Source organism: Cervus canadensis, chromosome 7 (assembly GCF_019320065.1).
Source record: "Cervus canadensis isolate Bull #8, Minnesota chromosome 7, ASM1932006v1, whole genome shotgun sequence".
Taxonomy (NCBI): domain Eukaryota; kingdom Metazoa; phylum Chordata; class Mammalia; order Artiodactyla; family Cervidae; genus Cervus; species Cervus canadensis.
The window spans coordinates 8,168,578-8,194,947 of NC_057392.1; the positions used below are offsets into that span (position 1 = coordinate 8,168,578).

General features: G+C 43.3%; 3 protein-coding genes across 7 annotated transcripts in view; 2 read left to right on the plus strand and 1 right to left on the minus strand.

The window, feature by feature from the left end:
• Window positions 1–26,370, minus strand: part of FAIM (Fas apoptotic inhibitory molecule) — a 173,781-nt gene that overhangs the window by 9,504 nt on the left and 137,907 nt on the right. The window lies entirely within an intron of this gene.
• LOC122445275 (collagen alpha-1(III) chain-like) overlaps window positions 4,008–26,370 on the plus strand; it is a 28,845-nt gene continuing 6,482 nt past the window's right edge. The window contains exons 1-2 of one of the 3 annotated variants that reach the window (XR_006270496.1): window positions 4,008–5,094; window positions 20,446–20,548. Coding sequence is in view for 1 of the 3 variants with exons in the window: in XM_043474284.1 (XP_043330219.1) it covers window positions 4,432–5,003 (572 nt within the window). In the remaining 2 variants the exon portion in view is untranslated. The remainder of the gene's footprint in view (window positions 5,095–20,445; window positions 20,549–26,370) is intronic. The other 2 variants (XR_006270497.1, XM_043474284.1) reach the window with 2 other exon arrangements.
• CEP70 (centrosomal protein 70) overlaps window positions 18,852–26,370 on the plus strand; it is a 242,652-nt gene continuing 235,133 nt past the window's right edge. The window contains exon 1 of the mRNA XM_043474277.1: window positions 18,852–19,066. The gene's annotated coding sequence lies outside the window, so the exon portion shown is untranslated. The remainder of the gene's footprint in view (window positions 19,067–26,370) is intronic.

Here is a 26,370-nt window from a genome sequence, read left to right on the forward strand (position 1 = left end):
AAAAAAAAAAAATACTAAGACTGAGAAAAAAGTCATGGAAGAAATGTTCCATAATAGATATAAAAATGTTATGGAAGACAGTAATCTTGTCATTATTACAGGAAATTTTTTTTTTACAGGAAATCTTGTTAAAAATATAAAGGATTCTGTTTTGTGACATTTCTGGTACAACTTAAACATAAAATATATCATATACAATGCATATATAACATATAAGTAATATTTTGATACTGATACAGAGTTTTAGCTTTGAGAGAAGTAACATTACAGCAGTAATGTTCATAACTAACAGTTATTCAGTACTTACTGTGTGCCAATCACTGTTCTAAGAGCTTTACACACATTAACTCAAAGAATCCTCACCATGAGGTGGGTACTATTATTCCACCATTTACAGATGAGGAAACCGAGACTCGGAGAGGCTAAAGGCTTGTCTAAGGTCACAATGACAGATGGGATGTAATTTTAGGAGTCTGGTCCCAGAGTCTATTCTCTTAACCACATCCTCCTCTTCATTCACTCTAATCTCCTTTGTAGGCTCTAAACCAGAAACAGTAAATAGGTTTCATATCATTTTGGAAGTGATTGCCAAGAATTTTGTGCTGAGAGGGATTTGCAGACCTCACATCCAGGTTTTATGGGAAAAGATGCCACATTAGTGGTGGCCACCTCCATGCCAGGTGTTCACCACCCTTGCTGGAAATCACAGAGAAGCAAAGCTATGCATTCTGCAGTATTACAAAATGTGTTCTCCAAAAAAGTAGCCTGGATACTCTCCTGAATGATTAAAGCCCATCTTTAAAGCTTCATAACCCAGTTTTATCACAATGCAAGACATTTACCTTTCGTCATCTTCAAAGATAGGACTGTCATCTCCAGATGCCATGGTTGGCAAAACAGTCTTTAATCCAATTAGGAGCCAGGAAAGAAAAAAGCAGAAGTGCAGCAAGGAAAGATTGAGAGCAACAAAGATGACATGTGCAAAGAGTTTTTCTAACTTTGCAATCCATTTCTTAAAATGCATGCAGTTTCTGATGAAACAGCTTTTACATACAATAGAACTGGAATCTCTAATTGTCAGGAAAAGAAATTAAATCATGCAAGTCACCCAGTCAAATTTTTCCCTGCTAAGGATTTATAATTTCCTAAAACTAAGAGAATAAACTCTAGTTTATTTCAAGTATCATACCATGTCAGAGTTGCAAGAGATGTAGAGGTCCTCTGGGTCCCTTGCTTCTCAAATTGAGAAGAAGCCCCAAGGGTATGAGGCAGTAGGTCAGAGAATACAGAAAACCCCAGGATAAACAGAGTGCATCCTCTGGAGGCAGCCATGTTACAGGGTAGTAACAAATTTAAAATTCAATCTTCATATTAAAATTTAGAAAGCTGTATTATGGTACAATACATAATTTAAAAAAAATTTTAAAGATAACTTCAAAGAAATGTTAAGCGTGCAGGAAGCAGCCAGGGATGTGCCAGTTTGCTTTCTAAGAGCAAACTTAATTTTGCCCACTTACTCAAACCCAATTAATTTACTAGTGCCAATAATGAATTCACAAAGGTTATATGGTTTGCTCAGGTCACCAGAAGAGTCCAAGCCAAATCCAGGGTCCAGAACACCTCTGTAATGAACTAAACAGTATCTGGGCTATAATGCTAAAAATCAGAAGCAAATGTAATACTCACATGCATAGAAAACCATCCACATTTGAAGATTTAGGATTAACAATTGTACCCCTGTCAAACCTATTGAATAATAAATTCAACTATTTTTTTTGCTTCCAAGACCTACTCTAGTCTAGTCTTTTCCATATAGATGTCCAAGGGTGCTCTCTCCTTGTAAAAATGGGAGATTGCCAATCTTTTTTTTTGTCTGGAAATAACCAAATATGACAAATTGCTTTTTAAAAGATATTAAAGACGACCTTGGCACCCATAAAAGCAACCCAACAGGCAAACAAAAGCTAAATATTTTAGAATAAAAACTAAAGATTCAAAATACATTGTACCTAAAATAAATCCCTTTTTGTAATTAGCACCTTATATATTTGTAGATTTTTCTAGTCTTAAAAATACCTCTTAGGATATCTCCTATGAAAGTGGAGGGTATCCTAGAACTATCAAAGCAAAAACACAGAGCAATAGAGTAAGCTAAATAGCATAATATAACATAGGATACGTATCTTTCATAAATCAGAGTAGAGTTTGGGATATCACTCAGATTTTGCTCTACAACTTTTAGAGACTCTAGAAAGTTCAGTAATTCAACAAACTTGAAAGAACTGCCCAATTTTTCACTTTGAGGAATTTCAAATATTACCACTCTAAGATAAGGTTTAGTGCCATCTTAATTATATTTCATATAAAGCATAAAAGGCAACACAACAAATTAGACGAGAGGTTAGAAATCAAGGTCACATAAAATATTCTCTCTACTATCAACATTCATTCATACATTCAACATTTACTTAGGGAGTATGAGTTGAAGGTGTTGAAAATGTTTTGGAAATAGTGGTGATGGCTGTACATCATAAATGAACTTTATGTTCATTTAAGTCAATGAACTGGACATTTTTAAATGGCAATTTTTATGTCATATATATTGATCACAACTTTTAAAAATTAATACTGTTATACACACACAAAAACCCCACTGAATTGTATCCTTTAGACGGGTGAATTGTATGGCATATGAATTATATCTCAACAAACTTATTACAAAAAAACAACCTGGGTGTCCTGCCAGTAGCGTTTCTTGGAATATGATTTCCCTTATGACCAAGAGATGACCACAGCTGTACATGTCCCAGGTTTCTACCTTACTCATTTGAATAATAAATTTATCTGTCACACAAATCTCTAAGCTATTGTCATATTCTAAATTCAGGTCATATTCTAAATTCATCCGCCAAGCTAGCTGTCATCAGTCACTCATATGCCAGGCACTAAGCTCAGAGTGAGAGGCTCTGTAGAGACAAAAGATGATTACAGCACAGCCATGGGACTGTCCTTGGAAAGGGAAGCGTAAAGAACAGAACAGGGCTACCCAGGTGGCTCAGAGGTAAAGAATCTGTCTGCAAACGCAGGAGACAGGGGTGCAGGGGGGTGTGGGGGGATATGGGTGGGGGTGGTGCTGTTCGATAAATCCCGAGGTCAGGAAGATCACCTGGAGGAGGAAATGGCAACCCACTCCAGTATTCTTGCCTGGAAAATCCTTGGACAGAGAAGCCTGGCGGGCTAAGTCTCAAAATTGAGTCAGACATGACTCAGGGACTAAACAACAACAAAGAACCAGAAAAGGCCCCCAGAGAAAGAATCCTGCCAAATGGGTGGGAAGACCAGGGAAGCCTATGCTTTAAAACTTGAGAGAAAGGAATTCATCCATTGTCATTTTAAACTTATACATGCATTTAATTATCAGGACCATGAGATCAAACTGGAAAATGATCATTACAAAGAAAAATTCCCTCTATTTCAGCATACAGCTTTTAAAATGTAAGTAAAAAGGATGGAAAAACAAATTCCATTTATTTTCACTGATAAGGACAATGTCACTCACTTGAAAGTTTACATGTCTTCACGGCAAGTTTCTTGAGTCTCTAGAGACACAGCCCTCAGCATAATCATTTAAAATCCCTCTCCTAGCAACTCAACATCCATGTTTCAGAGTAGGACTTTAAAACGTTTCCACTATTTATCTAATCCCAGCCTGAATTTTGTTTTAACTTAGATTTAATCGTACTGGGGACTGTAATGCTTTATCCAAGCTAAGCCTAAGTCGGTTTTAAAAATTACTAAGGTATTCAGTTTCTTTTCAGCAAAGCTCTAGGTAAGGCCAGCTATTGCACAAGGCACGTCAAACTTAACGAAGGATCAGCACTGGGACCTCCAGCAAAGTCTGTCAGTTAGCTCTTTGAGCCAGGTGTTCCCAAATGTGAGGCACAAAAAACACGAATAACTTTTCCAAGGAGCATTTTGCAATGGGTACCGCAAGCCTTTCTACACAATAAAAAAAACCAGAGGGAACAGTGCTCAACGAATCGTTTTTGGTGAAAACCACCCGTATGTTCACCATCGTGCAGATAATCCGTGGAGTGAATCACAGTCCTGTCACTCAGCAAGCGTCCAGCCCTGGTCAGGCGCGGAAAACCTGGCACCAAGTGTGCTTACCCACTCGCGGCCAGTAAAGAGGACGGACACAAACATCAGCGCGCGCAGACGCGTGGGATGTGTTGGTAAGACAAAGAAGCCAGGCTGCAGCACTTTGTGATCCAGGCTCTGCAAAAATACAGCCGGCTCATTTTTGCAGGGAAAAGGGGACTGGAAGGAAAGACACCTTAATGCTAACCCGGTGCTCCCCGGCAGCGAAGGTTCGGCTCCTGCGCTTCCTGCCCTGTGACGTCGGCTCCACTTTTCCGACTGCGACAAATAATGAATTTATATTCGGGCAGAGGCCGGAGCCGCGGGTTCCAGGGCCTGGCCGGGCAGGAGCAAACCGCCGCCCCGCCGGGTCTCCGCCCCGCCAGCGGCCGGGTCTCTGCGAGACGCCCGGAGCGCCCTCCCCACCTCCCGCGCGGGCCTAGGCCTCGCCGCGGGGTCGCACCGCCGCCAGGACACCGCCCACTGCCCAGCACGCCCGCCGCCGCGTCGCCGCAGCCCGGAGATGGCGGCCGCCCGCACGGCGGGGGGGGGGCGCCCGGCGCTGCGCGCAGGGGCTTCCGGGCCGGCCGGGCCGCCCCACCTGGGCCGCGAGGCTCACCTGGGCGCCGTGGGGCTCTGGGGGCTCTGGGCCCAGAGACCGGTGGGTTCCGCCGACTGGACCTCTTAGGCCCTTCGCCGAGAACCAGACGCAGCCTCCGCGGAAGCGAGAGCTCCGAGCGCGCCGACTCTGTCGCGCTTCAGGTCCCCGAGGTGCCCAGCGCCAACCGCGCCCGCCCTTCCCCGGCGCGGCGACCCAACCCCCGCCGCTGTCCGCGCGGCCGGCTTTGCGCTGAGACGCCTCCGTAAGAACCCGCTGACAGCGGGCGCTGGCTGGACGCTGGAGCGAACCGGGTGGGCAAAACCAGACCTTGCCTGCTCTGAAGCACGGGGCAGGTAAATCCGATCATGGCATTGTCTCCTTGAAACTCTGTAAAGCTGCTGATTACTCCTAGAAAGATCAAAACTCGTTAGGATGGGCATGAGGCCCATGTATGATGTTGCCCCGGTCTCCTCTGGCTTCGTTTAGATAGATCCTCAAATGATGTGAAGTCCTTCAGCCCAGGGCCTCTGCAGATGCTCTTCTCTTTGCCTGGGCGCTCCTCCCTGCCTCTTCCCTTAGTTAACCTCCATTGCGATTGAGATTGTTCTTCAAATGTCATTTCTTAAGAAAAACTATCCTAAGACTTGCAACACCTGGAATTCTCAGTTCTGTTCAAGTTGTGCAAGTATTCGTGTAATCTTTGTTGAATGTACAGGATAATAGGGTTTCCCCGGGGGTCCAGCGGTCAAGAATCTGCCAGCAATGAGGGAGACCTGGGTTGGGCAGATCCCCTGGAGGAAGCGCCACAACCCACGCCAGTATTCTTTCCTGGAGAATCCCATGGACAGAGGAGCCTGGCGGGCTGCAGTCCATGGGGTCGCAAAGAGTCGGACGCGACTGAAGCGACTGAGCGCGGCTCCCTGGCAGCTTAATGGTAGGCTGAGGTCTGTGAGGTCAAGGACCATGGCCGCTTGGTTCTCACTGTAGCAGCTCCCAGGTCTGCACAGTGCAGGCTCCTACTATGCTCTGATAAGTGTTGTTGACTGAATGAAGAGTAGACCTGAGTAATGTTTCAGGTGGCCTTGATTTTCTTTAAGGAAGAGACAGCAATCACTGCAGAGGAGAGGATGGTTGAGTGAGCCATCTGAAAAGAGCAGTGAGTGGTCCCTGGGGAAAATGGATTCAGCAGCAAAATAAACATGTGAAAGGGTTCTCTGGGGGCTCTGAAGATTTGAGGGCAAAGGGACATGCAGGTCCCAGTTTCTTCCCTCAGCTTGATGTTAATGTAAGAAAGATTGTTTCACCTATGGGATTGGTAGTGAGGATGTGAGAGAACAGCAGTTGAGAAACAATCAAGAACAATCTGTTGATTCAGTTAACTAGTCTGCGAAGTAATGGACTGAATTCCCAAGGAAATTATGTTACAGGGATTCTGCTTAGCACTGATTTCTTGTTTGCTACCCTGTATTGAAAGCTCCCTGGAGACAAAGACTTTTCATATTTGCATCTTCTTCTGCACCGGTGTCTTGAATAGAGACTTTTCAATAAATGATGATTGAAAGAATGAACCAGGGAAATAGGGGAGAAGGCAAAAGGCCCCAGAGTGGAAATTTCCAGAAATAGATGAAGATGCATCCCTAATTCCTTTTTCTTGTCCTTAGATCTTCTGAGAAACACTTGTGAATTGTTGGGTTAGGGCCAGGAAACCCTGGTTGGGCAGTAGCTCAAAAATATTGTTTAATGAAGGATCATATTTTCTTGTAAAACTTTGGGAATCAGAATATCTTTTACAAGACGAATAAGGTATAATTTATTGAATGCTTGCTTTGTGCCTTGTATATTATTGCCTGTAGTTCTCACAACAGTCCAGTAGTTATTCCCATTTTACGTAGACTCAAAGGCCTACAGAAGTTGCAGGGCCAGCACATGAAGCCAGCCTGTAGAATTTTCAAAGGTCATATTATCAGAGTCTGCTGTTAGAAAAGTATTGTGCTTGAATATAGATCCTGTCTTAGGGGTTTGGGGAGCCCCTCTGCCTAAGGGCCCCAGAGTGCAGAGGGGTTCAGCCCACTCATGAAGTGCATTCAAGTCTGTCCCCTGAATAGGTGAGGCAGTCTGATTTTGCCACTGGCTTATTCTGCGCCAATGTTTCCTTTTTGGGTATAGTTTCTGGGATATCTGGAATTAAGGAACATGCCAGTTTAGGCTGTATTTTCTGCCTACTTATTCCCTGGGCCCAGCACACTGGAGGTAGGCATGGTCACTTGTTAGCAAAGAGGATTGTTACGAAAAGAAAGTGTGAACAAAACACCGTGAAAGGTATTGACCTGAGCGTGAAACATACTCACCTGGTGATCCTGCTTTTGACTTTATTTCCACTCTGAGATTGTTTTCTTGTTTCCCGAGAAAAGCCTGGATGTTGCTTGCTCTAACCTCTCAAACTACCTCTCACCAGCCCACCCATAGACATCAGTGATTTATTTTAAGAGAGCACCTAAAACCGCTTTCATTCATAATAGTCCATGTTTTCATTGGGCCTCCTTTGGAAAAGGGAATTGTTAATGAACTAATGGATTTTCTGAAATTACTTCTTAAACAGCAAGAATGGACATCAAAATTAAAGGGAAAGGTTACATCACCTGATACCTACAGGTTTAAAACTTTGCATGTGCCCTTCCAGTATCGGTCCAGCATGACTATTGGCTATGTGTTCATGGAAGCTGCACCAGAGACTTTCAAATGAGCCCAGAGCCCAGGATTCTGGACTCAGAGGATTGTGCGTCAGCACCAGTGCCAGTAACAGGTCTCCTGCTGCCAGCCAGGCTGCTGCTGCTTGGGCCTCTCTCCTTCAGCGCAAAGAGCCTCTGGCTCTACCTACACAAAACACGGAAAGTGGAGAAGGATCAAACCAAGATGGATTGATAAACTTCAAACAAGAAAAGTTTGACAGTTTTAGGAGAAAATAGATTTTGGTCTGAGTCATCTGGAGAGTGGGGTTTGTAGATTCACCCTTCCTTAGACCAAAGAACCAAAGGAAGGCACCTTTAAAGTGTCTAAGGAGCATTCCAAGGCTTGTGTTTCAATTTTTTAAGACAAAAATCTGCATCTAGTTGACTTTGAGAAATTTTAAAAATACGGGAAAGTACAGAGAAAAATGCTCATATTCCCACCACCAGCATTGCCCATTCTTATTGGCTCAATAAAAAATCCCAATGAATCTGTGCAACTCAGGTTGGATCTTGAACCCATGGCTTTTTAATTTAGATCACACACTGGGTCTCAGGATGTAATGAAGCTCAGGTTTTTGATGCAGAAAGAATTAAGTGAGAGGCAAAGTGATAGATAAGAAGTGAATTTATTTGGACAGAAACATTCCACAGACAGAATGTGGGCAATCTCAGAAGCGAGTCTCTGAAATATGGTGTGATTAGTTTTTATTATCTGGGTAATTTCATAGGCTAATGAGTGGGAGGATTATTTCAACTATTTCAGGGAAGGAGTGAAGATTTCCAGGAATTGGGCACTGCCTACTTTTTGGTATTTTATGATTATCTTGGAACTCATGGTGCTGTTGAGCGTGTCATTTAGCTAATGAATAGAATCAGTGTATAGTGAGGCTTAAGGTCTATTGGAAGTCGAATCTTCCACCATCTTGGAGCTAGTTGGCCCTAGCCAGTTTTTATCGTGTCCTATGGCTATGTCATGAGAAATGCTGGGCTGGAAGAAGCACAAGCTGGAATCAAGATTGCTGGGAGAAATATCAATAACCTCAGATATGCAGATGACACCACCCTTATGGCAGAAAGTGAAGAGGAACTAGAAAGCCTCTTGATGAAAGTGAAAGAGGAGAGTGAAAAAAGTTGGCTTAAAGCTCAACATTCAGAAAACTAAGATCATGGCATCTGGTCCTATCACTTCATGGGAAATAGATGGGGAAACAGTGGAAGCGGTGTCAGACTTTATGTTTTTGGGCTCCAAGATCACTGCAGATGGTGATTGCAGCCATGAAATTAAAAGACACTTTCTCCTTGGAAGGAATGTTATGACCAACCTAGATAGCACATTAAAAAGCAGAGACATTACTTTGCCAACAAAAGTCCGTCTACTCAAGGCTATGGTTTTTCCAGTGGTCATGTATGGGTGTGAGAGTTGGACTGTGAAGAAAGCTGAGCACTGAAAAATGGATGCTTTTGAACTGTGGTGTTGGAGAAGATTCTTGAGAGTCCCTTGGACTGAAAGGAGATCCAACCAGTCCATTCTAAAGGAGATCAGTCCTGGGTATTCATTGGAAGGACTGATGCTGAAGCTGAAACTCCAATACTTTGGCCACCTCATGCGAAGTGTGGATTCATTGGAAAAGACCCTGTTTCTGGGAGGGATTGGGGGCAGGAGGAGAAGGGGACGACAGAGGATGAGATGGCTGGATGGCATCACTGACTTGATGGACATGAGTTTGAGTAAACTCTGGGAGTTGGTGATGGACAGGGAGGCCTGGCTTGCTGCAATTCATGGGGTCGCAAAGGGTCAGACATGACTGACCGACTGAACTGAACTGAACTGATGGTTATGTCATTTTTTAGAGGTTGTGCCCTTCCCCCTTCCCTCCTTTTTCACTAGTAGAAGGAAATATTGAAGATAAATTGGTATTTGACTTTCAACCCTAATACCTTTACTTTCTTCTCCTCCCCGAAGGCCAACATTTTCATGAATTTGCTATGTTTGCTTCGAACTCCACCTTCAATAGTTATATATAGAAATTATATTTGTTGTTGTTGTTCAGTTGCTGAAACATGTTCAACTTTTTGCAACCCCATAGACTGTAGCATGCCAGGCTCCTCTTGAATCCGTTTACCTCAGATGGGAACTTGAATCTACGTGTTGGGACTCAATCCCAGCCAAAATGTAGTTTGGAAACTGAACCCATGAAGCCAGGACTTGAGCCCATCCAAAGCCCAGTGTGGGACTCTAGCCCATGACGCCAGGACTCAAACCCAGCCAAAACCCAGTTTGGGACCCTAACCCACGTGACTGGGACTCAAACAGCACCAAAACCCAACTTGGGACTTGAACCATTGATCTTTTAATTAGAATCCCTCACCTGGTGCCTGAACTTCCTAAGGCTCAAGTTCTTTGTGTCTCAGTGCAGTAATTCAGCGAGAGGCAAAGTGATAGGCAAGAAGTAGATTTATTAATATAGGATGCTTATAAGAGATGCAAGCGGGCAGGCAAAGGAGCGCTGCCCCGAGGATTGAGTGAGCTACAATTTTATAATGAAAAAAAGCGGGGAGGGGAATAGACCACCTTCTTCAAGTAGACATAGATGCATATGTAAGGCATACATTGTGAGCTCCTCCTTCATTAGCTCCTTCTTATTAGGCACAGAAGTGTCTGATCCTATGAGGTCAAACTAGGATTATCAAATTACTAGAAGGGTGGTGACATTTTTCTTCCATCAAATGGCCTGGGGCATAGAATGTGGTTTTGTTTATGGTTTTATAGTTCAGTCCAGTCCCTCAATCCTGGCGACTCTGCAACCCCATGGACTGCAGCATGCCAGGCCTCCCTGTTCATCACTAACTCCCAGAGTTCACTCAAACTCATGTCCATTGAGTTGGTGATGCCATCCAACCATCTCATCCTCTGTCGTCCCCTTATCCTCCTGCCTTCGATCTTTCCCAGCCTCAGGGTCTTTTCAAATGAGTCACTTCTTCACATCAGGTGGCCAAAGGATTGGAGTTTCAACTTCAGCATCAGTCCTTCCAATGAATATTCAGGACTGATTGCCTTTAGGATGGATTGGTTGGATCTCCTTGCATTCCAAGGAACTCTCAAGAGTCTTTTCCAACACCACAGTTAAAAAGCATCAACTCTTCAGTACTCAGCTTTCTTTATAGTACAACTCTCACATCCATACGTGACTACTGGAAAACCCATACCTTTGACTAGCTGGAACTCTGTCAGCAAAGTAATGTCTCTGCTCTTTAATATGCTGTCTAGGTTAGTCATAACTTTTCTTCCAAGGAACAAGTGTCTTTTCATTTCATGGCTGCAATCACCATCTGCAGTGATTTTGGAGCCCAGAAAAGTAAAGTCTGCCACTGTTTTCACTGTTTCCCTGTCTATTTGCCATGAAGTGATGGGACCAGATGCCATGATCTTAGCTTTCTGAATGTTGAGTTTTAAGCTAATTTTTTACTCTCCTCTTTCACTTTCATCAAGAGGCTCTTTAGTTCTTCTTCACTTTCTGCCATAAGGGTGGTGTCATCTGCATATCTGAGGTTATTGATATTTCTCCCAGCAATCCTGGTTCCAGCTTGTGCTTCATCCAGTCCAGCGTTTCTCATGATGTACTCTGCATATAAGTTAAGTAAGCAGGGTGACGATATACAACCTTTACAGACTCCTTTCCTGATTTGGAACCATTCTGTTGTTCCATGTCCAGTTCTTACTGTTGCTTCCTGACCTACATACAGGTTTCTCAAGAGGCAGGTCAGGTGGTCTGTTATTCCCATCTCTTTTGGAATTTTCCACAGTTTATTGTGATCCACACAGTCAAAGGCTTTGGCATAGTCAATAAAGCAGAAATAGATGTTTTTCTGGAACTCTCTTGCTTTTTCAATGATCCAGAGGATGTTGGCAATTTGATCTCTGGTTCCTCTGCCTTTTCTAAAACCAGCTTGAACATCTGGAAGTTCATGGTTAACATATTGCTGAAGCCTGGGTTGGAGAATTTTAAGCATTACTTTGCAGCGTGTAAGATGAGTGCAATTGTGTGGTAGTTTGAGCATTCTTTGGCATTGCCTTTCTTTGGGATTGGAATGAAAACGGACCTTTTCCAGTCCTGTGGCCACTGCTGAGTTTTCCAAATTTGCTGGCATATGAGTGCAGTACTTTCATAGCATCATCTTGTAGGATTTGAAATAGCTCAACTGGGATTTAATCACCTGCACTAGCTTTGTTCGTAGTGATGCTTCCTAAGGCCCACTTGACTTTGCTTTCCAGGATGTCTGGGTCTAAGTGAGTGATCACACCATCATGATTATTTGGGTCATGAAGATCTGTTTTGTATAGTTCTTCTGTGGATTCTTGCCACTTCTTCTTAATATCTTCTGCTTCTGTTAGGTCCATACCATTTCTGTCCTTTATTATACACATCTTTGCATTAAGTATTCCCTTGGTATCTCTAATTTTCTTGGAGAGCTCTCTAGTCTTTCCCATTTCACTGCTTTCCTCTATTTCTTTGCATTGATCACTGAGGATGGCTTTCTTATCTCTCCTTGATATTCTTTGGAACTCTGCATTCAAATGGGTATATTTCCCCTTTTTTTCCTTTGCTTTTCACTTCTCTTCTTTTCATAGCTATTTGTAAGGCCCACCTCTGACTGCCATTTTTCTTTTTTGCATTTCTTTTTCTTGGGGATGGTCTTCATCCCTGTCTCCTGTACAATGTCATGAACCTCAATCCATAGTTCTTCAGGCACTCTGTCTACTAGATCTAATCGCTTGACTCTATTTGTCACATCAACTGTATAATCGTAAGGGATTTAATTTAGATTATACCTGAATGGTCTAGTGGTTTCCCCTACTTTCTTACATTTAAGTCTCAATCTGCACTAAGGAATTCATGGTCTGAGCCACAATTGACTCCCAGTTTTGTTTTTGCTGACTGTATAGAGCTTCTCCATCTTTGGCTACAAAGAATATAATCAATCTGATTTCGTTATTAACCATCTGGTGATGTCCACGTGTAGAGTCTTGTCTTGTGTTGTTGGAAGAGTGTGTTCACTATGACCAGTGCCTTCTCTTGACAAAACTCTGTTAGCCTTTGCCCTGCTTCATTCTGTACTCCAAGGCTAAATTTGCCTGTTACTCCAGGTGTTTCTCGACTTCCTACTTTTGCATTCCAGTCACCTATAATGAAAAGGACATCTTTTTTGGATGTTAGTTCTAGAAGGTCTTGTAGGTCTTCGTAGAACCATTCAACTTCAGCTTCTTCAGCGTTACTGGTCGGGGCATAGACTTGGATTACTGTGATATTGAATGGTTTGCCTTGGAAACAAACAGAGATCATTCTGTCGTTTTTGAGATTGCACCCAAGTACTGCTTTTTGGGCTCTTTTGTTGACTATGATCACTACTCCATTTCTTCTAAGGGATTCTTGCCCACAGTAGTAGATATAATGGTCGTCTGAGTTAAATTCACCCATTCCAGTCCATTTTAGTTTGCTGATTCCTAAAATGTCGATGTTCACTCTTGCCATCTCCTGTTTGACCACTTCCTATTTGCCTTGATTCATGGACCTAACATTTCAGGTTCCTATGCAATATTGCTCTTTACAGCATTGGATGTTGCTTCTATCACCAGTCCCATCCACAACTGGGTGTTGTTTCTGCTTTGGCTAGGGCTGAGTGAGGTCCATACAACTTAATTTGATAACAATATCACCATCATCATTACATTTATTCAGGATTTATTGACAATCTGTTATATGGCAGGTCACCATGTGAGGGGATATAGCAATGAGAAGCACCGATGGCTTTTCCTCACTCATGAAGTTTACATTCTAGAGGAGAAGGCCATCACAAAAATAAGCAAACGGACTGAGGTAGATTTCCTCCAAGAGGTCTCCCAAAGACCCTTACTCCTAATGTTCACATCCTTGTATTATGCTCATGCACATTTCAGCAAGTTTGGTTTGTGCGATCAGTAGCATACAGCAGAAGTGATGCTATGTCACATCCAAGATCAGGTTATGAAAAAGACACCAACTTCTGTCTTAGGTGCTCACTCATTCTCTTCATCACTTCCTCTGTGGGAAGCCATCATGTATGTGGACACTCAGGCAGCCTGTGGAGAGGCCCACTTAACAAGGAACAAACTGAGGCCAGCCGACAACCACACAAGTGAGTTTGGAAATGGATCCTTTAGTCTACTTGAACCTTGAGATGACTGCAGTCCTGGCCAATGCGTTGACTGCACCTTCATCTCATGAAAGATTCTGTCTAGACCTTCCAGTTAAGCTATTCCTTTAGTCCTGACCCACAGAAACTTTGAGATAAATGTTTGCTTTAAGCTGCTATGAATAGGGGTAATTTGTTATGCATCAATAGATAACTAATAAACAGACAGATGAAATAACTGCAAGTTGGAATAAGCACATACACCAATCTCATGGTAGAGTAGATGCCCGTCGTGAGAAGTGGTATGGTCAACTGGTTAATGAAGTGGTTAATGGAGCCTGAATGTTGGTTTCAGATCCTGGATCTGCCATATACTATAATAGCAGTGTGACTTTAGCAAGTCATTTTTCTATACGTCTACTTTTGAATTTGGTCATTTGTAAACATGACAACAGTACTTACATTAAAGTTGTGAAGAGTCAACAGGTTAGAAATGAATATGCTTAGACCAGAGCCTGAAAGGTTTTAAGGGCTCAATTCATGCAACTATTGTTGCTCTATATGGATTGTTGAGCATTTGTTATTAATACATTTGCCTGAGCTGTTTGCTAATTGTCTTTCATACTGGAGAATGGCTACTGAAGCAGAATGCTGCTGAACAAATCTGACTCAAATTTAACAAGATAATTCAGCACTGTATTGAGCACCTACTATGTGCCAGGGACTAAGCTAGGTTCTGGAAAAGTTTAGTAAGGTATGATCCGTGTCCCCAGGAGTTCAAATTCTCATGGGGAAGTGCAGACCAAACGTATTAGTGTAATAAAGGATTCTAAGTCTGAAAGACTTGTAAGTCAAAGAATCTTCAAGAACTCATCACTAAATGCCACTCATCTTTGGTATCCTCCTTGTGGGGAGCCACCTGATAGTTCTATACCCAGGAGAGAATTTGAGAGTCAGTTTAGTAGTTTAGAAAATAGATCTAATTGCTAATATAGGCTGTAAATTCTACTGGGAAGTCAAAGCACAGAGGAAAGCAGTCCGGTGAAATGAAGACAGGCTTTGGATCTCAGCTTAAATGTCACTTCTTCAGAGAGTTCTCCTGCACATAACCCTCATCTCTTCCTGCGTAGCAGGTATTATAATAGCATGCTTATTTGTATTTGTTCCGTATCTCTCTTCCCAACTATACTGTAAGCTCCACGTGGGTAGGAACTTCATCTGGTTTACTCACCACCATATACATAACAGTATCAAGTTGAATGTGCAATACATAACAGTTGCATAATAAGTTTCTGTAAATGAACATATGTTAAGTGAGTGCTCGAGCAATTTGAACCCTGGTGGGTAGATGAGGCCCATGGAAGACTCTTGAGACCAGCGCAGCAGGACACCGAGCTAAAGACTGAACTTGTGTGCAGAGTCCTCTCCTTTGCTGGCAAACAGAAGAGCTAGAAAGGCCTTCGGGCTCATAAGAAGGAATTCCTTTGGAGCACATGTTATAGAGCTTCCTTCCCTCTACTTGCTACATACAAAATCCAGGAGCGAATAGAGAGGGGTTGTTATTGTTAGTAATTAGAAAATAATCAGTCTTTTTGTGCTTTGAAAATTGTGAAGGATACTGGTGATCCTCCTTCTAGTGTCCAGTTTCCTCTCGATCCTTATAGGACTCCAGTTTACCCAAGTAGCCATGCTTCTGCTTTACAACCCATGTGACTCAAGGAGCACCCATCCCACTGCTAATTCCAGTTATGCTAACTCCTTCTCTCTTCTGGAACTCAGGCTTAAATCATCTGTAAGTCTGCCAGGCAGTTACTGATTGGAGGCAGAGTATGTGCCTAAGTGACCTAATTGGCTCAAAAAATCAGAAGTAAAGATTTCAGATGGAAAAGGAAGCATGTGGTCCTGATTGCTCCTGGTAGACATCTGAACCAGCACTTTCATTTTAATTTGAAACTTACTATGTTTACAGCAGAACAGAGGGAAAACTCTTCCTTGATAATTTGATAAACTTGATAGCCTTTACTTTCCAATAACTTGCCCTTGATAGCTTGTTGAACCACTGAGTCAACCTAGTCCAAAGTCTGTGTTGCCTCTGGATGACAGTTATATGAGATAACAATTTTCTTATTGCTTCAGAAGACAGTTTCATTCAGTGTTCTATTCTATTTATAACTCAAATAATCCTAATTGACCAATGATATTTGGCTGCCTACCTATATTAAGCAGCGACACTCAGAAAAGTGGGTAAGTCCCCAGATTACCCTGGAAAAGTCAAGAAGTGAGATTCTTTGTGTTCCAAGTGTTGAAGATGAAAATTTGTCAACCATTGCTAGTGTAAGTAGCTGAGTATGGAATGGGCAAGGGGCAGTATTGAGGTGAGGACATGTTTCCATGGGCAGACAGATATAGAGATCAAACTCACAGTGGCTCCAGCTGCCTGGAAGAAGGCTGAGTATGGGCCTGAAAGTTGAACCCTAAAAGCTGTGACTCTGAGACCTCCTTGTGAGAGACACCGGGACTGTTGCTCTCCATGGGAGATCCCTGTTGGCTATTGTGGGACCTGTTAATGCTACAGACCTGCATCCTTCGACCTATTGGAAGGTACAGGTTGTCAACGGTGCCATCGTGTGGCTACAAGGTGCAATGACAATGGCTGCCAGACCTCCCCTTCAGGTATATGGCAGTTGGGTTTTACCTTGGGAATTTCTGGGTCGCTTACCTGCCATGAGTTTTTGAAAAAGGTGGACATGGGCCCTATTTGTAGATTCTGAATTTATTAAAGTGATCATTAGAGGATTTAGATAATTTCCTTTCATGGAAAAAAAAGGAGTATTTGTACCCTGTGGAGTGAATTTTTTTTTTTTTTTTTCATTTTAGTTTTTACCTCTATATCAGGATGCAAGAAAGTTAGGCTTGAAAATTCCCAAGCAAAAGCCTTTCCACTTTATACTTCTTTTGAAAACTCATCTATGGTTCCCTGTCACCTTCAGGACAAAGTCCCAGCTCCTTAGTGCATCTGCTAAGGCCTTCTTCCTCTGAGTCTCCAATGACACAACACACTCCTCGGCTTCCTCAGGAAGCCTATTATATTGGCCAATGCTTTGGAAGTTAGCTTTTTAGGGAGAGCAGATATGAGCTGTACCAAAGGAGCCCAGATTTCATTACAGAAAAAAAAAAAAAGGTTTACGGAGCACTTGTGAACTAGGCGTTATAACAACAGGTTTTGTTGGAGTTATTAGTTTAATTTGCACGTGAAGTTTTCTGTAAATACCCATAGGAACAGAGTAAAGGGCTAAAGTATGTGATTAAATAGTTAATCCCACTAGGGGATTGAAGGTAAAGGAAAAGTATGGGAGACTCCTGTGAGTCAATGGCCACTCAAGAAAGCAGACTTGCTTAGCAACAAAGCCAGGTAACAGAAGCATGAGACATGTTCCAAAACAATAAAATGATGGTGTCATGAGACATGCATCCTGCCCAGTGAGGTCAGTAAATTAATGATTACTAGGACATTACTAGTATTACTACTATGATTACGCCTCTGCACACACTAAAAACAAAAATATAAGTGAAAGATGGCATTATACTGAAAGCTGAGATGATTCACCATATTTTAGAATATATTACTGCTTTTTTTCTCATTTCCATTGAGCCAGGACTGTCCCAGTTAGACCACATAGGGACAAAATAACTCCCAGCCTGATGTGGAGGAGGAACTGATGATGGAAGCCTGATGTCTACTCAAGAATGAGGAGAAAGGTGTCATTCTCCCCCTCCCCACTTTTCCTTTGATTATAAAACTGTAGCCCCGTTAAGCTCTCTGAGCAGTACTCCCTTGCCCATCTTCCTTGCAATGAACCGCTTCTTGTCTATCACTTTTCCTCTGGCTGACTTCTTTCTGCACTAAGACATCAATAACCTTAGACCACCCCTCCCACCCCACCCTCCTCTGCCCTTGAACACATTTCTGTGGTTTCAATGCCTTTCCTACTGTTTTGTTGGGGAGCTCACCATTCTTCTTATGCATCTCTCTAGGTTTGTAGTGATAGATCCCTACCTTGGCTTGGCTGCACACTGGAATCACCCGGGGGAGCTTTAGCAAACTATTGGCCCATGGGTCTGATTCTGATATACTTGGCCAGGGGTCTGAGCATCCGTTTCAAGTTTCCCCAGGTGATTCTAGTGGGCAGCCAGGGTTGAGACTCACTCAAGGAGGAGGAAGAGTTCAGCGACCCAGGTAACCTCCCTTTCGTTCCGTTCTGTGCCCTGCACACCTTTCTCTAATCAAGCCCACCATGCTGCACCGTTAATTGCAGGGTGCATACCTATCTCCCTAACTACACTTTGAACATCTCCAGTCAGCCTCTTTTGCATTTCTGGAGCTCGATGTCTGGCCTGACACTTCGTCGAGACTTGGAAAATGCTTCACGGGAGGACAAAATGTCATGAACACACTTATTTGCGTCCTCCAAGTGCCAGGCACCGCAGCGCTCAGCCGGGATCTAGGGAGTGAGAGAGATGGAAGTGCGCAGGCGCAGAGCCCTTCCCCCGCCCCCGCACACGAGAGTCTACGCCAAGGGTGAGCCCCGCCCCCAGTCGCGGAGCCAACCAGAGGGCGCGAGGCAGGACCAGCCTCTCCGGGCGGTCAGAGGAAATCGCTGCGGTGTTCCAGCCGGGGCAGAGGCAGATTCCTCGATGAGCTCCTGCTCGATTGGCCGACCTTCCACGGTGGGGTAACGGTCGCAGAGGCGGGGCCGGAGGCAGCTGAGCCGGCCGGGTGGAGCGCGCTGCGGGAGGTAGGCGGCGGCTGAGGAAGGTGAGCGGCGTTCTAGGTTTACGGAGGCGTCGGCCGGAGCCCCCGCCTGAGGAACCCCGGGACCTGACCTCACCTGCGCCCTGAGAGCGGTCAGACGAGCCGCCTCGGGACTGGTTCGCGCCAATTAAAATGCCAGTAAAAGGCCGAGGTGACGCGGGTAACCTGATAAACCTGGTTCGAGTCTGGCTTCCCGCCCTTTGTGGTCTTTGACTCCCCTTGTAACAACTCAGCGCCTCAGTTTGTTTATTTGTGGAACACAGCTGATAATTCTTGCCTTACATGGTGATTGAGAAGATTAAATGAGGCAATGAGTGTGAAGCTTAGAGTGATTTTTGGTGCGCCCTGGATTCTGAATAAGTAGGTAGTTACTCCATCCCCCCTGGGGAAGGAAATGGCAACCCATTCCAGTATTCTTGCCTGGAGAATCCCATGGACGAAGAAGCCTGGTGGGCTACGGTCCACGGGATCGCAAAGAGTCGGATACGACTGAGCGACTTCACTTTCACTTTTTACTCCATCCCCAAGAGTCCACCAGGACCGACCCGCTCCACTTTTCAGTGTCAAGGTGTCTGAGGAGGTCGCTTGGCTAGTGAAGGCTAGGAGTACAAGGTGGGGGATACGTGAAGGTGTAGGTAGATGATTATCTCTTTCTCCGTTTTATTAGGCCCATTTCAGAGTGCGGGGCTCTTTATGCAGAGTCTAATTTGATTTTTATTCTGATCAATGAGTTGGAAATAATTGCAAGGCTGAGAGACTTGTAACACACAGGCCAAACCGAAGTGTTTTTGTACCACTTTATTTTCTAACTATAAGGTTAAACACTGTGCACGCATTATCCATGTTGGTTTCAATCCTCTGTATGAGGTTTTTGTTTTTTTACTTTTGCTATTGCCAAATAGCCTTGAGCCTTGCCCACCCCACCTGGGGGAGGAGGTGGCTGACAAAGGAATGCCGTAGCTTCTGCTTAGAGGTGTGTTCTGACCATTTATGTAACCTCTCCTGGGGCAGAATGATTTGGTCTAGAGGAGATCCAGCCCTAATTCCGTTTACTTATTTGCAGTAAGTTCACTATTTCTTAGGAACGTTAAATAGAGACTTTGAAAGCATTTCATGTTCCATTTATTGCAGTAAAGTGAAATATGTACTTTTGAGAAAGTTAATTACAGATTTTGATGTGACTTGAGAAAGAACAGCTACCGCCTATGCTTTATTTCCAGTTTTCCCCCCAAAAGTAGTAAAAAAATAAATACATTTTAATGTATGGTGCATGTTATAGGGGCTTCAGACTTATAAAGGGCAAGTTACCAGAGGATTTTTGGTAGACATGGACAGTGCAAGGAGATAGAACTTTGTTTTGCTTCTCTGCATGTGTCTTTCTGTGCAGTGTATAAATGAACTACCCTGCAACTGCTATTGCTACTGTCTTACAGTCTTACAGTGTGATATGACACTGATTAAAGCAAGCTTTGGCTTTGGGGAAGCATTGGGTCTCTTCTTCTGATGCAAAGTTCCAGACCTTTGTCTTGATACAGTTTGTAGTGGGGAGAAGACTGCTGCAAACTATTGGCACATTAATTTCACAGCATGGGCCCCTGAAAAGGAGGGCTTGGTCACAGGTGAAATTGTGAGTTGTTCTTCCTGCCTTTGCTTTTTATATTCAGTGGTTTCTGTCTGTCTGAGAGTACTCCTGACAATAAGAATTATTCTGCCTTTTGAAGCCAGAATCAGAATTGATGCTAGACAGTGATAGAGTTGGACACCCAGCTAAATGTTTTAGCACAGCTGGGAGAGGAAAGGTAAGTGGAAAGAAGACACCAGTGAAGGCACTTGGTGGTGACCATCAACATCCATTAGCAGTTAATTCTGTGATTCCAGCTTTTGTTTAGTGGTTACCACCAGTACCATAGATGCCTGCTCTGGGAATAACACAAGGCCTTTCTTACTAGGAGATGAGCATTTTAAGATTTGGATCTCTTTTTGAAACCTAGATGAAGATCCAGTTTCATATGTGAGACTCACTGAGTGATCATTTCATTGAGATCAACTTGAATGACGAGGTGAAAAGTGCAAGAGGAATGTGGTATGACTGAGGTATGTCTGATGTGGTAGATAACTCTCTCTGGGAATTGAGAGACCATGGAAAGAATCTACTAATTATGGAATACTGTACATATAGTCGCTTCCCTTCTCCAGTGGCTCACATTCTGTCAGACCTCTCCACCATGACCTGACCATCTTGGGTGGCCCCACACGGCATGGCTTAGTTTCACTGAGTTAGACAAGACTGTGGGCCTGTGATCAGATTGGCTAGTTTTCTGTGACTGTGGTTTTAGTGTGTCTGCCCTCTGATGCCCTCTTGCAGCACCTACCGTCTTACTTGGGTTTCTCTACCTTGGGTGTGGGGTATCCCTTCATGGCTGCTTCAGCAAATCGCAGCTGCTCTTCCTTACCTTGGACGAGGGGTATCTTCTCACGGCTGCCCCTCCTGACCTTGAACGTGGAGTAGCTCCTCTCGGCCCTTCTGCCCCCACGCAGCAGCCTCTCTTTGCTCCTTGGAGGTGGGGTTGCTCCTCTCGGCCTCCGCCCCTGACCTCAGACATGGGGAAGCTCCTCTTGGCTGGAGCCCCTGACCTCGGACGTAGGGAAGCTCCTCTCGGCAGCCGCCCCTGACCTCCGGCGTGGGGAAGCTCCTCTCCGCCGCCGCCCCTGACCTCGGACATGGGGAAGCTCCTCCCGGCCGGAGCCCCTGACCTCAGACGTGGGGAAGCTCCTCTCGACCGCCGCCCCTGACCTCGGACATGGGGAAGCTCCTCTCGGCTGGCGCCCCTGACCTCGGACGTGGGGAAGTTCCTCTTGGCCACTGCCCCTGACCTCCAATGTGGGGAAGCTTCTCTGCGCCGCTCCTGCGCTGTCGCAGCCTGGCGCTCTCAGTCGCCACCCCTGACCTTGGGCGAGGGGTAGCTCCTCACGGCCACGCTTCTGCGCCGTGCGTCGCAGCCGGTGCGCTTCTGCACGGCCCATCCCTAACCGAAGCAGAAGATATTTAGAAGAGGTGGCAAGAATACACAGAAGAACTGTACAAAAAAGATCTTCATGACCCAGATAATCACAATGGTGTGATCACTCACCTAGAGCCAGATATCCCGGAATGTGAAGTCAGATGGGCCTTAGAAAGCATCACTATGAACAAAGCTAGTGGACGTGATGGAATTCCAGTTGAGCTATTTCAAATCCTGAAAGATGATGCTGTGAAAGTGCTGCACTAAATATGCCAGCAAATTTGGAAAACTCAGCAGTGGCCACAGGACTGGAAAAGGTCCGTTTTCATTCCAATCTCTAAGAAGGGCAATCCCAAAGAATGTTCAAACTACCGCACAATTGCAGTCATCTCACATGCTAGTAAAGTAATGCTCAAAATTCTCCAAGCCAGGCTTCAGCAATACGTGAACCGTGAACTTCCAGATGTTCAAGCTGGCTTTAGAAAAGGCAGAGGAACCAGAGATCAAATTGCCAACATCCTCTGGATAATCGAAAAAGCAAGAGAGTTCCAGAAAAACATCTATTTCTGCTTTATTGACTATGCCAAAGCCTCCGACTGTAAGGATACCAATAAACTGGAAAATTCTGAAAGAGATGGGAATACCAGACCACCTGACCTGCCTCTTGAGAAACCTGTATGTAGGTCAGGAAGCAACAGTTAGAACTGGACATGGAACAACAGAATGGTTCCAAATCAGGAAAGGAGTCTGTAAAGGTTGTATATCGTCACCCTGCTTATTTAACTTATATCATGACAAACGCTGGGCTGGAAGAAGACAAGCTGGAATCAAGATTGCTGGGAGAAATATCAATAACCTCAGATATGCAGATGACACCACCCTTATGGCAGAAAGGGAAGAGGAACTAAAAAGCCTCTTGATGAAAGTGAAAGAGGAGAGTGAAAAAGTTGGCTTAAAGCTCAACATTCAGAAAACTAAGATCATGGCATCTGGTCCCATCACTTCATGGGAAATAGATGGGGAGACAGTGGAAACAATGTCAGACTTTATTTTTTTGGGCTGCAAAATCACTGCAGATGGTGATTGCAGCCATGAAATTAAAAGACGCTTTCTCCTTGGTCATAACTTTCCTTCCAATCTAGATAGCATATTAAAAAGCAGAGACGTTACTTTGCCAACAAAGGTCCGTCTGGTCAAGGCTATGGTTTCTCCAGTGGTCATGTATGGAAGTGAGAGTTGGACTGTGAGGGAAGCTGAGCACTGAAAACTTGATGCTTTTGAACTGTGGTGTTGGAGAAGACTCTTCAGAGTCCCTTGGGCTGCAAGGAGATCCAACCAGTCCATCCTAAAGGAGATCCATCCTGGGTGTTCATTGTAAGGACTGATGCTGAAGCTGAAACTCTAATACTTTGGCCACCTCATGCGAAGAGTTGACTCTTTGGAAAAGACCCTGTTTCTGGGAGGGATTGGGGGCAGGAGGAGAAGGGGACGCCAGAGGATGAGATGGCTGGATGGCATCACCGACTCGATGGACATGAGTTTGAGTAAACTTTGGGAGTTGGTGATGGACAGGGAGGCCTGGCGTGCTGCGATTCATGGGGTCGCAAAGAGTCGGACACAACCAAGTGACTGAACTGAACTGTACATATATTTCCTTTTGACCTCCTCATAATCCTATCAGGTATTTGAAGCTCCATAAAGGAAACTGAAGCCCAGAGAGGCTAAGTATTTAAGATAACACAGATAGCTGGTCACCAGTTCTAATCATCTGCTCTATCCTGCTGTGTGCCAGGCACTGTTCAATTAGTCCTTTCTATTTTAACTTTCCTAATCTTCCCAAGAACCTATGAGCTAAATACTTTTATTATCCTCATTTTATGATAAGGAAATTGAGGCACAGAGATTACTGGCTTCCTGGTTGTGTGGCAGAAGCCATGGTTTAAAACCCCACTATTCTGGCTATACCAGCCTTCTTTTGGTTAGTATTTCCTTTACTTTTGGTTTTATTGTTATTTAATAGTTTTTTTTTTTTTTAAATAGTGAACTTTTATTATGAAATCAAACAGAAATGAACACACATACTGAATGTATACCTTAACGAATTAAGTGATGATACCACCTAGGTCAGGGTAGAGAACCATGCTAGCCATGCTAAGACTGGTCTATCCCAATTACAACTACTTCTGTAATCCCAGTAGTAGCATTCTTATGACTTTTACACTAATTTCCTCCTTGTGTTAAAAAAAAAAAAGTTTTTTCCTAAATCTGTATTCTTCAGCATTATAGTGTATCTCTTGCTCATTATATTAAAAAAAAAAAAACTCTTAATCTGTAGGTTTTTCCCCTATTCCTTTCTTTTCCTTATAATTTATCTGAAGAACTTGGCTCATTTGACCTATATATCCTACAGTCTGGATTTTGCAATTTGCATACTCATGTACAGTTGATTATGTTCCTCTGCCCTGGGTAATTGCTACACATTTGTAGCTGGATCAAAGACTGGATTAGACTCAGATTCAATTCCTTTGGCAATTTTCTAGGTGGTGTTTGGCAGGATCATAGGAGGTGCAGAATGTCTCGTTTCTCTTTGTGTTTCCAGTACCTGTTGATGCTTGATGCCTGTATATGTTCATTGAAGGCTGCAAAATAGTGATATCCTATCATTTCTTTTACTTGTTAGTTAGAATATTAGCCCCTCAGTTGAATAGCAGTAAAATCTCTTTAGGAAAGGCAGCATAAACAGTTTGTTGCATTTATTTACCAATTTTTGAGAAAATGAATTGGTTCCTTATTTTCTGAAGATAATTCTTTTAAAAAGCCTAATATCAATATGAAGTCATAAATTGAAACATTTTATGGGTTTCAGTTCATTGCAGTTATTTTAATTATCAAGGCTAATGTGCTCTCATCTTTGAGTGGGAGGAGCCTACTCAAGCCTATCCTTTTGATATGACCCTACTAGTCTTTTCTTTTTTTTTTCTTTAGCTACTTCCTACCAGGGATTGAACCTGTGCCCCCAGCATTGGAAACAGAATCTTAACCACTGGACCATCAGGGAAGTCCAGCTCTACTAATCTTTAATAACTCCCTTGTCTGATATCTTGAGTCAATTCTGTCCCAAATCTGAAATAATATCTTCAAGAAACTTTTTTTTATCCAGAAGGAAATAGCATTTCAAGATCATAATCTGTATTCTTGGGATCCTGAGTCAATCATGGTTTTAATCTTTTCTGTAGACAGGTAGATATAACTATCCTAGCTCTGTCTCTGGAAACACACACAGAACTCTTCATTTGTAAAACTGAAATTCTATACCCGTTAAATAACTCACCATTCCCCTGGCAATCACCATTCTACTTTGTGTATAAGTGGGATCATACAGCATTTGTTTGTGACTAGCTGATATACTTAAGGTTCATCTGTGTTGTAACTTAGGTAAACATTTCCTTCCTGTTTAAGGCTGAATGGGCTTCCCTCACGACTCAGATGGTAAAGAATCCACCTGCAGTGCAGGAGACCCAGGTTTGATCCCTGGTCAGGAAGACACCCTGGAGAAGGAAATGGCTGCTTACTTCAGTATTCTTGTCTGGAGAATTCCATGGACAGAGGAGCCTGGTGGGCTGCAGTCCATGGGGTCACAAAGAGTTGAACACCACTGAGCTGCATACACTACACTACTACTTAAGGCTGAATAATATTCCACTGTATGGTTTATAGCATATTTTACTCATCTATTCATCTGCTGATGGAACTTGGGTTGCTTCCACCTTTTAGCTATATTTTGTGGATAATGCTGCTGTGAACATGGATGTTCAAATATCTTTTTAAGACCCTGCTTTCAGTTCTTTTGTCGAATTGCTGAATCATAATGGCATTTCTACATTAAATTTTTTGAAGAACCACCATGCTATTTTTCATAGCAGCTATACCATTTTATATTCCTGACAGTGCACAAGGGTTTCAGTTTCTCTACATCCTCACGAGTAACTGTTATTTCTGTTTCTTTTAGCCATCGTAATGGGTATGAGGCGGTATCTCATTGTAGTTTTAGTTTGCATTTACCTAATGGGTAATGTTGAAATATTTTCATGTGTTTATAGCCTTTTTTATATTTTCTTTAGAGAAATGTCTGTTCAGGTTCCTTGCCCATTTTTTAATCAGATTTTTTTTTTTTTGTTAAGTTTCTGGAATTCTCTGTATATTCTGGATTGTTTATTGTTATTTAGTTGCTAATTGTGTCTGACTCTTGCAACCCCATGGACTATAGCCCACCAGGCTCCTCTGTCCATGGGATTTCCTAGGAAAGAATACTGTAGTAGGTTGCCATTTCCTTCTCCAGGGGATCTTCCCGACTCAGGGATCAAACCTGTGTCCCTTGTGTCTCCTGAATCGGCAGGGAAATTCTTTACCACTGAGCCACCATGGAAGCCCCATATATTCCGGATATTAATTCCTTATCACATAAATGATTTGTGAATATTTTCTCCCTTTCCATGGATTGCCTTTTTACTCTGTTGACAGTATCTTTTGATGCACAAAAAAAAATGTTAAATTTTTGTATAGTCCCGTTTGTCTGTTTTTACTTTTTGTTGCCTATGCCTTTGATGTCATATCTAAGAAATCATTGCCAAATTCAGGATTGTGAAGCTTTTACCCTGTGTTTTCTTTTAAATTTTTACAGTTTAAGCTCTTAAATTTAGGTCTTTGACCCATTTGAGTTAATTTTTGTGTGGTCTTAAGAAGGGTACAACTTCATTCTTTTTACAGTTTTCACAGCAGAGGAAGAGACAGACTATATCCTTTTGAAGGCTTTTTGGCACTCTTATTGAAAACCGTTTGACAGTCAGTTCAGTCGCTCAGTCGTATCCAACTCTTAGCGACCCCATGGACTGTAGCACGTCAGGCTTCCCTGTC